Raw genomic sequence first — 14,084 nt, 5'->3', positions numbered from 1 at the left:
TGTATTAAGCAGACAGATAATTGTGGCAGGCCTCGTTGGGAAAAATCAGCCATTAAAAATAGGATAATTGGCTTTTGTAAACACTGTGTTCTTTTGATTTTGATTTTTAAAAATAGTGTTCGACAAACATTACATAAACCGAAATTTTGACCGAACTGGGCAAATGTCTGTAGTCATCACGCCTGGAGTGGCAGTCTTTGAAGTGGACCGGCTCCTCATGATTTTGACCAAACAGCGCATGATAGACAATGGTAAGATGGTTGTGCGACAATCTTGTGTAAATCAGAACCTAAGACATGTGCAAGACTTGGCTTTTTCTCTGCCTGTACCTCTCATTGTGTTGGACTGGGATACAGCCAACATCTGCTTTTTGCAGAAGTTGCAGTGATTTTCCCAGCCACCAAAAGTAAAGAAGTAAAGATTTCTTCAAGATCTTGTGGGTGGAAAGAATTCCATAAAAAACATAAGGAGCATGACTGCATGTAACATCCCAATAAAGTGTTAGAAATCATAAACACATGCCCATGTTGAGGACTCTCAGACATAAGACTTCCTAAATGCCAAGAGGGCAGGCCTCATATTGGCTTCTAATGTGAATGGAAGTAAAGCCTATATTTTCTGCTGTACAACTTAATGTTTTCCTTCCAAATTCTCTCCTGCAGTAATAGTATTTAAGTGATTCATCAAGCTAGAAAGAGTACTGGGTGTTCTGCCTTAGTTCTGCACGTTAATGTATCTTAATTCTGTAGGGTTTTGGGTCAGAATTAGCAACTGGCATTAACAACTGAGCTGCATGCGGCTAATACTTTGTCTCCCACCCCCTGGGGGAGGGGGATTTGCTTGTCTTTATAGGAATTGGGGTAGATTTGGTATGCATGGGAGAGCAGCCACTCCATGCTGTGCCACTCTTTAAGGTAAGGTACATTTTTCTGGTTCTCTTCCCCACTCCCCACCCTCACATCTACCTTACTTAAATACTCACCAGCCAATGCTAAGTACAGGGCTCTGTGTTTTTGGTACCTCCTTTTCCCAGTCTAACATCTGCACCAGAATATGTGTGTGTTTAACAACATAAAGTCAACTTCCAACTAATGGTGACCATATGAATTAATGTTCTCCAAAACATCCTATCCTTAGCAGCCATTCTCAGTTCTTGCAAATTGAGGGCTGTGGCTTTTACTGAGAATCCCTCTCATATTGGGTTTTCCTCTTTTCCTGCTGCCTTCCTAGCATTATTGTCTTTTCCAGTGACTCTTGTCTTCTCATAATGTGATCAAGATATAATAGCCTTAGTTTAGCCATTCTAGCTTCTAGGGAGAGTTGATTTGGTCTAGGACCCACTTATTTGTATCATTTGGCAGTCCATGGTATTTGTAAAACTCTTTTGTTGTTACCTGCTCAGAGCCCATTTGGGAAAGGGCGAGCTATAAAACAAAAATAATAAATTAGGGAGGTGCAGGGTTCCACCTTAGTTTCATAGCTCTTGTAGGAGTTGTATTTATTAACCTTGGTGTCAAGACAAAGAGAGATGCATAATGATGCAAAAGGTGGTCAGTGATTTATATGGTACATGTGTGTTTCCTTCTCCCACTGGTGCCAAAAATAATTCCTTAACCTTTCTCTATGCTGGTCTTATGGGGACTGTTATTCCCAGCTTTTGTTTTTAAAAAAGTCTTCTAGCATGGTCATGTTGTAAAGCACATACATACATATTTTATCTTTCTGTGCAAATAAAGCATTACGAGTTTTAATAAAGATGTGTTCATGACTTGTTCATGACTTGTGGCTTTCAAACATCTGACATTTATTCTGTGTGACTCTTAGGTCAAGCAAGTTTGCCACCCCTGCTCTAAGGTTTATTATTAATAAAAATACCTGGAATTCATATAGAACATTCTGAGTGTTCAGAGTACTTCACATGTATACTCATTGTAATCTTTAAAACAACCCTGTATCATCTCTATGTTGCGAAGTTGGGGGGGGGGGGGTCCAGGGCTGTGTTGAATGTGGCATGTCAGGTTCTCTGCAGAAATGAAACACATGCTAGGGACTCTCTGATTCTTAGCTGCTACTGCTACTAGGTTTTGAGTTTGGTGTCTGGCACTAGATTCCCTCACTTGCAAGATGTACTCATTGATTCCCAAAACACAGCTTTGTTATTTATAGTTGCACCCTTTCCTATTTTTTCATAGCTGCACAATCGCTGCAGTCCTGGAGATTCTCGCTTGGGAGATGATTATAACATACCGCACTGGATAAACCACAGGTACATATATGAAGTAGGAATAGTTGCAGTTGAAGCTTTTGCATTTACTTCCATTTGGGGATTTATTTTGTGTGCATCCTTCAGCTTTGCTACTAACACACAAAATAAGGCAAAAAACCTTCTGGATAATCCTTGTGGCATTTTCTATGACTTGTCATTTTATTCTACCACTGAAAACATTTGCATATTAGGCTACACCCCTGACACCAAGCCAGCTGGAACTGCGTTCCTGTGCGTTCCTGCTCAAAAAAAAGCCCTGCAAACCAGCAATAATAAAGATAAATAAATCAAAAGCATCAGATAGGATAGCTACATATTCAAGCAACAGCAAATAAAATAGCATCTCAGACTATTAAAAAATTACAGAGAATTAAAACAACAAAAGAATATATAGCGGCACAGTAAATAATGGTAGTGTTTTAAAAAAAATATTAAACTCTCAACAGGTTTGAAAAGATAAAAAATATTTTCACTTGGCACCCACAATTCAACAAAGTTGGTTCCAAAAAAGTACCATTGGTTTACCATTAGCCATTCAACTGCAGTAGTCAGCCATTGGTTCAGATAGGATTTGGATAGAGAAATGTAGAGCTGGGTAACAGCAGCATATTAATGGCACTCTATTTGGAAACCGCAAATGATTTTTCTCTAGAGCTTCACGTAGAAGCTGAATATCATGTGGGATCAGCTGTAGAAATACTGATTTCTAGATAAGAGAGTCTTCACTGATATGTCCCTTTCACACTTGGTAAAATAAGATGCCTTTGACATCACCACTATGTCCCAATGCCAGTGGGAACAGCTCAGTTGGTGCCTGGTCTCCATATCTGTGCAGCAGCAGTTGGCACTGTTGTGCCAGGGCTTGCTCTCTGATCCTCCCATTGAAGCAAAATACACTAGCATCCTAGGGGAGTTCCTGTTAAACAGAACATATATTTTAATTGAGAACATGCAAGGGATAGTAAAAAAAAAAATGCTCAGCTCTCCCCTACTAGTAGTGGCATCCTTTTTTCTTCCGCAGTTTTACTCAAAATACTCCCTCTTCCAAATTCAGTCTGTGACCTTTGCTTTTAAGAAGATTTTACTTTTCTAACCACCAACAGAAGGTCGTCCTCTTAAAAGTTACTGTCTTGCTGCTTTTCCTTCCTTTTTTTAGTTTCTACACCTCCAAAAGCCAACTTCAGTGTAACAGCTTTACTCCACGGATAAAACTGGCAGCCAGGAAAGTAAGTTGACTGTTAAAGAGGATTTTCCTTGACTTCCCTCTGTGCGCCTCTCCATTGGTCCTTAACTATGTGGTCATAGTGAACAGCTTCATAACTTCAGACTTGATATGAAGGACTCCATAAGGATTCATTTTTGTTTATTTACTTTGGGTAAAGTGTGTGCAATTCAGGAACTTCTTCATAAAAATACAGTCATCAAAACAGCATCCTATTAATAATAACATATGGGTTTGTAACTGTGCTAGCAGGTTAGCTATTGGATGAATTATTAAAGTCACTCTTGCCAAAGTTACTCCTTTGTTGAAGTCAGAGACTGGCATTCGCAATGAAATAATGTTTTGTGGTACAATTTGACATTACTTTCTATTGCCTTTTCTCCATTGCCACTTTTTTGTGTTGGATTCCAGCCGCAGAGTGAAAAGGTGAAAAGCAGCAGGGATTCTTGTGAGTAATCATCCCACACTTTTTACTCCATTGGCCACAGGGCAGGGGGAAATTTGATATTATTTTGTGGTAGGGAAAGTGCTATCAAGTTGCAGCTGATCCTGCAAGAGTTTTCAAGGCAAGAGCTGAGCAGAGATGGTTTGCCATTGCTTGCCTCTGCATAGCAACCTCCCAGTACTAACTAGGGCCAACCCTGCTTTGCTTCCAAGAACTGACATATTCAGGCTAGCCTAGGCCATCTTATTCAGTAGCTATACTGAAAGAAAGCACATTTGTGAACCAGGTCAAAGCAGTAAAGTGTGTCAAAAAGCTGCAAAAGAAGAATGGGTGTGGATGTGGGTGCTAGGATGGCATTGCAAGCTACACGCAAGGTGTATAGAGTGTTTTCTGCTGATAGGTAGAAAAGATGTTCCTCCTTCAGTGAAGAAGGCTGGCCTTCTGCCCTGGCTTCTCTTCCCACCTGCTCTGCTGGCAAGCCTAAGTCAATAAAGTAGAGACTCATTAGATGTGCAGCTAGCCTTTTTAGTCATAAGCCTCTTGTCCTGATCTCTAAGGTGGGAGCTGGAAACTTCTAATTTACTTTTAGGTCTTGGGGCTTGATCTAATTCGCAAAAGGTGCTCCAGTAGTAACATAGCATTTTCTTCCAGCTTTAGGAGCACCTAAAGACACAGAGAATGCTCTTCCCATTCAAGTGGATTATGACGGTTATGATGCCCAAGTTTTCCGCCTCCCTGGCCCATCCAGAGCCCAGCGTTGTATCACCTTCAGGTAAACAAAGTTGTGTAGGAAATAAGCCAGGTATTGTGGTACAGGCTTGTTTCCACAGTCCTAGATGCTAAATAGCTTTTACAAGGCAGTGAGTATATTTATGGCAAGCTACTCTTCAGTATAACCTGTTTGTACGCTTCCACATGCTGAAACGAACCATGGTCATGGAGAAAGAGTGCAGTTGGGATGATGGGCAAAGAGGGGCGATGGGATTTATGAGCCCCCTGTCTAATTCAAGCTTTTCTTTATAACCATGAAGGCTAGTTTTGAAAGACTGTTGGGCAGCTTTCTAACTTTCCAGACACCTAGATGCTGTATGGTACAACCATCTCTGCCTTGGTAGCACTTAAGATAAGGTTAGCATTACACACAAACTACTGGGTTGTGACCCTTGTTGGATGTTGCACATTAACTTGTTCACATAGGTTCATTCAAAATACACTGGGGGCAAATGAATATTATCACAGCGAAACAGAGTGCATTGTTTGTTCTTTAACTACCGTATCAGCAGGTGGAAGTTTTTTATCTTCATGCGAACAGCATGGGTGATAGAACAGAAGTTTTTGGATTCCAGAAGCCATTTTGCAGGCCAGATGAGCCAACCTTATATGGCCCTCAAAATTACACTGGTCATCAGAGCACCTTCTTCAGTGGCAACTAGGCAGTGGAATGCAGCTGGCTTCTTGGCACAAAGTCACTCAGTAAGCCTCTGTCTGCTGGTCCTCCAACAGGTCTGTGCGAGAGAGGGAGAGCCGTACCCGGAAAAGCTCCAGCTCCTTTGATGTCTCATCTAGCCCTTCCATGCAGAGCCGTCCCCTGCCCCCAGAAGAAGTGAGGAGCCAGGCTTCTGATGACAGCTCCCTGGGCAAGATATCCAACATCCTGATGATCCCACGGCCTCACTTGCACCAGTATGAAGTCAGCAGCTCTTTGGGCTACACCAGCACCCGAGGTCAGACTGAGGTGGGGAATCGGGGTGGCAATAGCAGTGGTGCCTGTTGAGTTTCCAGGGAATGATTTTGAAACTCAGCTGCTGAAGTATTTCAACATTTAAGATAGATTCAGGTGGGCAGCTGTGTTGGTCTGATCAGTAGAACAAAGCAAGAGTCAAGTTGCACCTTAAAGATCAACAAAGTTTTATTCAGAATGTAAGCTTATAATAGAATATCCAAGGAAATTGAAATGTTCCTCCACTGTTTTCTCAAAGTGTTATGGTATATGAAATTCTGTAAGGGTTTTCAAGGCCTCTTCATGTCTCATTAAACTTGTATGTTTCAGCAAATCTATGAGTCTTTATGGTGCACAAGACTCTTGTGTTACATCTGATGTCCTAAGAGGCAGATCAGAGGACAACATGCACAAAAACTATGAAGTACTTCAATATGCTGTTGAAGTTATCTTTTCCTTGTGCGCTAAGAACTTGTACTTCTAGCCTCAGTGCTAGGCAGGCCATTAATTTGTTTCCTCAGTATGGGCAACGGTGTTGTGATGCTGGAGGCAGAAAATTCACCTGGCAGTCCTCAACTACTGATTAATGTGGGGTGAGGGCATTTCTTTATCTCTAAGGAACCAAATCAGAGGGATGTTGTAATTGGCATTTTATGTCTTTGTATGCATATTTTAGCTTTGGTTTTAATGGGGTTTTTTTTGTTTTAATGGTTTTTTAAGATGTTTAAATATGTATGTTTCTAATCTGTTAGCCAACTTGGTTGCCCTGATGACAGCAGAAAGGCAGGGTATAAATTTTGTAAATAACTAAATAAATTTCCCACTGATGCCTGAGACAATTCTCTGCCTTCATCTCATGACCGGACTGCATCTGCATGGACCCAAGGGATCTCCCATTAGTACATGGCTTTGTATTACAGATGCCCTGGAGAATATGTTGGAGGCTCAGCAGCGTGATTCCAGTGCACCTGGCAGGTTTCATGTAGGCAGTGCTGAATCCATGTTGCACATCCGTCCTGGTGGATATGCTCAACAGCGGGCACTTATAAACCCCTTTGCACCATCTCGCATGCCCATGAAGCTCACATCCAATCGAAGGCGCTGGATGCATACTTTCCCCATGGGTAAGATTTTTTTTCTTTGTCTTCAAATGACTCAGGATACTGAAGATTGGCCTCAGTACAGTCTATCATGACCATAATTTCTCCCCAAAATCCCCCAAACAGCATTTTTGTGTGCTACAGAAATGTTGGAAAGGAATCTTGAGGTGGGATTGTAAAGCAGCCATGCTTAGTTCCAAACTAATTTAAGAAGTTAGTAAGTTGCATCCAAGTAATCTGAGTACAATGGTAGAAATTAAGAATTTTTAGCTGATGAGGGGGAGGAAGAGTGAGGGGGGGAGTGCCAGAAAGGGGGCTAATACAGTATTTTGGTCAGACAGATGGTGGGAAAACCTTTGGGGTGCCTTCTTGTGAAATGTCTAGTAATGACATGTCAGACAAAAGCAGTGGGGGTTTCTTATGTGGAGGCAGTGCAGACCACACCTCCTGCATGCTTCCAGTATGAGATTGTGTTAAAAGGCCGGGTTGGAAGCAGTGCTATGATGTAAAGATTTGTGTGGGAGTGTTTTCTCAAGGAGTGGGGGAAACAACCTGAGAAAGCAAGAGGGAAAGAGCAAAGGATGATGAAAGTTTGTGATTGGGCAGGTCCCTCTGGAGAAGCCATCCAGATCCATCACCAGACTCGTCAGAATATGGCAGAGATGCAGGGCAGCGGGCAGAGAGATTGGACACACTCCTCGGCCGAGCTGTTGGAGCTAGCCTATCATGAGGCAGCTGGAAGGTGAAGCCAGCCAAAAGGAACATGCAAGAACTTTCCCTAATTTCACCCAAATGCAAACAAAAACACCCTCACTTAAGCTCCTTTTGCCAACTGCAGGAAGAGTGTGAAGATCCTTCTCCCCCATGCTTAATCTATGCAACATCCAGGATTTTCCCCCTAGTCACTTTTTGTTTGTTGGTAGTTTTACATTTTTGACACACTAAAGCTTGGCACTCGGTGAAGTTCTTGTTACTACCTTGTGATCTTTGAGGAGCCATTAAAAGAGTGATCTGTTTATATATTTTAATGTTGTCTTTCCTCTAAGGAGCAGTTACATGGTTCTCCCTTCCCTCATTTTATCCTCACAACAGCCCTTTGAGGAGGTTTGGCTGAGTGAAAATTACTAACAAAGCTTCATGACTGACCTTGAACGTCATGGCTGAGTGGAGATTAACCCAGCTCTCCTACATCATCATCCAACACTTGAACCTCTGTGCCACATTATGTTGGATCCTGATGTGGCAGTGAGGGAATGCTTAGAGTGAACCTTGCAAAGCCCATGAACAGAAATGAAAGCAATTTCCAGTAAATTATTTCTCTCTTTCTTCATGTACTTGGCAAGAGTTTCTGCCTCAGTATTCTACTTTAGTGCTTTGAGCTAAGAGCCCATGGGGCAGAGGAATGGTTTGTTGTCGTTCAACCACTTAGTAACAGCTTTCTTTCTTCTCTCCAGGCATGTAGTTTCTCGACATCCAGATGACAGCAATTCTTTCCTGAGCTTCAGTGGAATGGAAGATTATTCCAACCAGATGATCAGCAGCAATGGTAACACAGCTTGGATCACTGTTACAGGAAATACTGTCAGAGTTGGGAATGGTTGTATGTGATGACAGATGTCTCTTTCCAAGCAGACCTGGCCTCATCCACAAAACAATAGAAGCTTCTTCTGGCATGTTATAATATGATCCCTTACATATTCATGTACCTACAGTGAGATTCTCTTGGCCATCCCATATTAAATGGCAGGTGATATTAGGATTGTTGATTGCAAAGTGAAACTTTGCCTGGGCTCTTTTTTCTGCTTCCAGACTCCAAGTGAATCTTCTTAGCCATCCTCTAAAAATTTGGCCACTGATTTTGGGAAATGGTACCTACTGCAATCAGATTTTTTTGCACATTTCCAATTTATGACAGTGAGGCTTGCACAAGAGAAGTATATTTTAGAGATCTGCAATCTACTTGTTGATCAGGTTGCGGAATGTAATTTCGGGCAATATTATGATATATAAAACATTACTGCATCCATTTTAAAACAAACCAGTATTAGCATTCCCATTGATTGTATGCTCCAGTTTCATAACTGGGAGGACTATGGGAATTTTCTCCTTTGGCCACCAAAGTGTCTTGGGCTCGCCCTTCCTTAGCCCATAGCCCTGGCAGTGCTTAGCCAGCCTTCTGATGCAATAACTTCATTCTGACAGCTCATTTTAGTTTGGGAAATGCAGGGCTTTTTTGTAGCAGGAACTCCTTTGCATATTAGGCCACATACCCCTGATGTAGCCATTTCTCCTGGAGCTTTCAGAAGGCCCTAACTAACTGCCCTGTAAGCTCTTGGAGGATTGGCTACATCAAGGTTTTTGTTGTTCAGTCGCACAGTCGAGTCCAACTCTTTGCGACCCCATGGACAAAGTTACGCCAGGCCTTCCTGTCTTCTACCGGTCTGCTCAAATTCATGTTAGTTACATCAGTAACACTGTCCAGCCATCTCATCTTTTGCCGTCCCCTTCTTCTTTTGCCTTCTGTCTTTCCCAGCATCAGAGTCTTCTCCAGTGAGTGCTCCCTTCTCATTTAGTGGCCACTGGAGAAGGAAATGGCAACCCACTCCAGTATCCTTGCCAAGAAAACCCCATGGACAGTAACAAAAGACTACCTCAAGAGGTGTGGCCTAATATGCAAAAGGGTTCCAGTTACCAAAAAAGCCCTGGGGAAATGGATGAAGGAAAGAACTGCTTCCCTTAAAGTAAAAGTATGTTTTCATTTCTTACAGGAATGACTGTCCGAAACCAAAACAAGGATTCCATGAAAGACACAGTTTCGAATGCTGCTGATCCAAGTAAGCAGAGTGGTGGTGGGATCAGGGAGGTGGTTGGTTTGTGTAGATGAAGGGAAAAGTCAAGTGAAAGGTCAAGTCAAATGTTCAGGAACTGAGGTGTGAACAGTCTTCTTTTTTTCCTCCCAGAGATGGCAAGCTTTAATGTTATATATTTGGGAGCTTCCAGATCTTCCTTTGCAAAAGCCAACATGGTATAGTTCTTTGAGGAGAGTTGAGGAGATCTGCCAACAAATTTCTGCCTGTCTGAAATGTTTGTCTGGGAGTAAGCAATTGTTGTAAAAATGAACCCTTAGAAATTGTGATATTTGGTTCCTAGATGGCATAAAATTGCAGAATATACACAATTATCTAATGCATTGTCATGCTTTTTCCAGTTTGTGAGCTTCAGTAATTGATGCCAATAGCTCCATTTAACTAAATGCTCTTGTTAGTAGAATATTTTCTTATGAAGAGCTAGAGTGGGTGTTTGACTCGGCTCCTCGTTTTAAAAGATTCTACTCTGAATTTTCAGTGGATGCAGGGAAAAGTGGAGGCAGATTATATTATGCAAATTAGAAAATTTGATAAGGCATACTGTAGTTGAGGAGTTCCCAACTTTGGGATTTTGGGAGAGGGTGGTAAGCACCATCCCAAAATGGCTTTTGCAGGAGGTGGAACTAAACCCAAAATGGCAGCTTTGGGAGATGGAACCAAATGCTCTACCTTCCTCCTCCCTTTTCAAGAAGAATTGTAAAAGGGGAATAAAAAAGAACAAATGAAAGTCCGTGGGAGGAGGAAAGGAGAAAGAGAAGGGGGAATAAAAAGAAGGAAAGTCTGTAGGTTGAATGAAACCAGAGATCTGGATACTTGCTAGTCTTCCTGATCCTCCAGAGGCTGCGGCTGCTGTTGAATCTGTAGACAATTCTTCATTAAGTCCTTTCTTGCAAAAACCTTTACCCCCTTCTGAAAAGGTCAGCAGTTGCCAGGCAAAATACAAGTGGGCTGACAATATATATGCTTATTGTGTATGTAGGTTTTAATATTGCCTTTAACTGAGTGTGGGTTAAATCAACTTTAGTGAGGATGTGGAGGAACTTATAGTGAATTTCAAGGGAACAGGCTTTTTAAAAAAATTCTGATTTTTTTTTAAAGTATGTTTTAGTTGAAACTGCAGAGGATAGACAACCATCTTAAAAGAGGCATTTCTCCTTCACTCCTGTTCAGGACAGAACGCCTCTTAGATGGTGCCTGCTACAAACATGCATCTGCTAAGATCAGAGAATGCTGTCTCCCCAAAGCAATATGCCCAATTATGCAGATTTAGTCAGTTAGTTAATTAATTCAATATCTTTAATTGATTGGCATTCCTAGTATGAAGCTACCCTAGGAGAAGCAAGGGCTTGCAATAGTGAAGAAGTGTCTTCAAAAAGCTAAAGAAGCACCCATGACCTCATCAGTTTCTTCTATTCTATGTCCGTCTTCTATTTCTCTGTATGGAGTCGTTTGTCCCTGTTGCCCCAGTATCTTACATGCACCTTCTTAACTTTGGCAAAGACTTACAAATTTTACCATGACCCCACTACAACTTACCAGCTGTCACAACATCATAAATTGAGTGTAAGGACAGCAGCAGGGCCTTGCTGAATAAGAGGGTAAATCGAGTTTGATTCCCCATTCCTTCACATGTACCTGCTGGTGTGACCTTGAGTCAGTCACAAGTTCTTTCAGAGCTGTTCTCTCAAGAGCAGTTCTTGAAAGAGCTCTTTCAGCTCCACCAAAGGGTGTCTGTTGAGGGTTGAGGAAGGGTAAGCCACTCTGAAACTCTAAATAACGGGTGGTGTATAAATCCAATCTCTCTTATCTTCTTCATGTGCCATTGCACTGAATTATTTGGTGTGTGAAGTAGCACTTCCGTTTGTTTTCAGTCTTCTCACCATCAATTTCAGGGGGTGCCCCTGAGATCCTGTATCTTGAAAGAAGGAGTAAAAAAAGTTCTCTTTCCCCACTTGCTTCACTCCATTCATAATTTTGTAAACGAACACATCTTAGCTTTTATTGAAACTCAAAAGCTCCCAACACCCTAGCCTTTTTCCATAGGGAAAGGTACTCAAGCCCCTTGATCGTTCTGGTTGGTGTTTTCTGCCCTTTTGAGAATTTCATATGTAGCTGCACCGTAGATTTATAAAAAGCATTACAATATTGGCTGTTGTGCTAGGAAATGAATTATCCATTTATTCCTTCCGTTTGCTGCTTTTCTATACATCTTTGAGTGGTCTCACTCTTTTAACCCAGAACTTATAAGTATACTCAGGACCAGTGTTCTCTCTAAGCTGAGTTAGCGTGAGCTAGCTCACAGATTTTTAGCCTTCAGCTCACACATTTTTGTTTTAGCTCAGAAAAAATAGCCCCAGAGCACAGTAATTGATGCAGTAGCTCACAACTTTAATGCCAGTAGCTCACAAAGTAGACTATTTGCTCACAGGACTCTGCAACTTAGAGGGAACATTGCTCAGGACCTTTGACGAGAAATTTTATCAAAAGCTTATGGGAAGTCTGTATATAATCATTTACTGGATTTCCATATTTAGAAGTTTGTTGACACTCTCAGATAATTCTGAATAGTTCATGAAGCAGAAGCCATGTGGTTTCTTCTTTTAGAAGGCAGATATATTTCAATAACTGTAGCTTCAGTAATGTTTTCTGCTCATTTACTTGAAAGAAGGTTTAAACTAGCACCACTCGGGGAGGGACGGTGGCTCAGTGGTAGAGCATCTGCTTGGTAAGCAGAAGGTCCAGGTTCAATCCCTGGCATCTTCAAAAAGGGTCCAGGCAAGTAGGCGTGAAAATCCTCAGCTTGAGACCCTGGAGAGCCGCTGCCAGTCTGAGAAGACAATACTGATTTTGATGGACCAAGGGTCTGATTCAGTATAAGGCAGCTTCGTACGTTCAGTAATTTACTCCCCCTCCTCTTTAAAAAGGCTTTAGCTCAGCTATCTTCAGTTTCTCTGGTAGTTTGTATTAATAAAAAATCGTAGTGTTCGAAGAAGAAACATTTTACTTGTGTGTGTTTCTTTAAAGAATTCTCACATGTGTATTATGTGGACCTTCTGATTTATTAAATTGTAGTTTATTAATTAGCTATAGAACATCACCTCCTGTCACTTTTATTTTACTAATACAGATTGAAGAACTATAAATAGGTTTCTGTTCTGAAGAGGAAACCAACATTCCTCATTTTTTTTTTCTTGCCCTCACTGCTGAAATTTCTAAGATAAGCTCACAAAGAAAATGTGGTCTTGGTCAAAGCAGATTGCAGCCACACTGGAGGAGTATGGTGTCCTAGAACACCAAGGTGACATTGAGGCTTTGCCTCAGAATGTGTTTACAGCCCCCCAAACCGAGTTGTGCTTCTGCAGTGATGTACTGCCTTAGAACCTGGTTTCCATATGCTCCTCCTGGGTTTCCATGAGTACTGACTGGTTTGAAGCAGGTTATCTTCCCTTCTGCATCAAGCATCTAAGATTAAAAAGGGGGCCTCCATTTTAGAGGGAATTGCCTTGATTCCAAGCAGGGTTTAGACCAGTGCCTCTAGTTGTACAAATGTACTCTAATCCTGGAACAAATGTGGCTTTGATGTAGTGAATTTCTCTTTGAAGGTTCTTCTCCAGTGTTTCAGAGCCAAGGCTTAACCAAACCAGGGACAATTTTTGCAAGATTCTGTTTTTCCTCTCCCTCCTTGAGGATAGGAATTTATTCTTGCATGGGATACATTCAGCCTCCTGGGACCAACAATCAGAGCAAAGCAACTTTGCCTAGGAAGAGGGCATTCCCTTCAAGCTTCCAGTCATTTCTCAAGTCTAGGTATAGTTGGGAAGAGTTTAGCAGAATCTTTAAAGTGTTACAATAAATACAGTTTTAAAACCTGAAAGTGAACATGGAGAGGAGTATAACTTATGCTCTCCTGTAGCTGCAGGAACCTACCCAGTGACTGCATTTCATTCAGGTCAAAAGTGTGAGCTTGACAGTTCAGAGACAAAGATGAACACTTCCTCAGCACTCCCCTTCTGGCAAAAAGTTAGGCTGGTTTTTCCCAAACACCTATTCCTAGAGGATCATTCAAGAGTTTGAGCGAAGCAGTAGTTATGCATGCTTCAGCCATCTTCCTTGAACAATTCAGTCTCATCTGAAGACAAACCCCAGATCAGCAAAGGACACCTTAAAGAAAATGTCTAGTAAATTGCTTGCCTAGCTGATGCTTCCCTAGATGCCAAGCAAATGGAATTTAACTCCTCAGCCTCTAATGTAAAAACAAGGTGCTTGGTAAACAACTAAGGAGTAGATCTGAGTTCTAAAGCAAACTTTACTGTTGTCCCTTTCTTGGGACAGAAGCCTTGTGGAGGCAGTGTTGGTGGAGAAAGGACAAGAAGATGGCCTCCATCTCCCCACGAAGAACAGTAGAATATTCCTATGCGCTCCAGGCTGATGGAGTTCATAGAGGTTTGTGCTTGTATATATCAA

General features: G+C 41.7%; 1 protein-coding gene across 4 annotated transcripts in view; it reads left to right on the top strand.

The window, feature by feature from the left end:
• The window catches only part of DEPDC5 (DEP domain containing 5, GATOR1 subcomplex subunit), a 69,279-nt gene that overhangs the window by 13,820 nt on the left and 41,375 nt on the right, over positions 1–14,084 (top strand). For all 4 annotated transcript variants that reach the window (XM_060250108.1, XM_060250105.1, XM_060250107.1 and 1 more), the window contains exons 14-24: positions 117–251; positions 853–914; positions 2,193–2,266; positions 3,423–3,492; positions 3,900–3,936; positions 4,585–4,705; positions 5,437–5,657; positions 6,574–6,777; positions 7,360–7,495; positions 8,208–8,299; positions 9,522–9,587. In XM_060250108.1, the coding sequence (XP_060106091.1) occupies positions 117–251; positions 853–914; positions 2,193–2,266; positions 3,423–3,492; positions 3,900–3,936; positions 4,585–4,705; positions 5,437–5,657; positions 6,574–6,777; positions 7,360–7,495; positions 8,208–8,299; positions 9,522–9,587 (1,218 nt within the window). The remainder of the gene's footprint in view (positions 1–116; positions 252–852; positions 915–2,192; positions 2,267–3,422; positions 3,493–3,899; positions 3,937–4,584; positions 4,706–5,436; positions 5,658–6,573; positions 6,778–7,359; positions 7,496–8,207; positions 8,300–9,521; positions 9,588–14,084) is intronic.

This window comes from Heteronotia binoei, chromosome 11, assembly GCF_032191835.1.
Source record: "Heteronotia binoei isolate CCM8104 ecotype False Entrance Well chromosome 11, APGP_CSIRO_Hbin_v1, whole genome shotgun sequence".
NCBI lineage: Eukaryota > Metazoa > Chordata > Lepidosauria > Squamata > Gekkonidae > Heteronotia > Heteronotia binoei.
The sequence above is the reverse complement of the archived record's forward strand: the minus strand, read 5'-3'. Positions and strand labels throughout refer to the sequence as shown.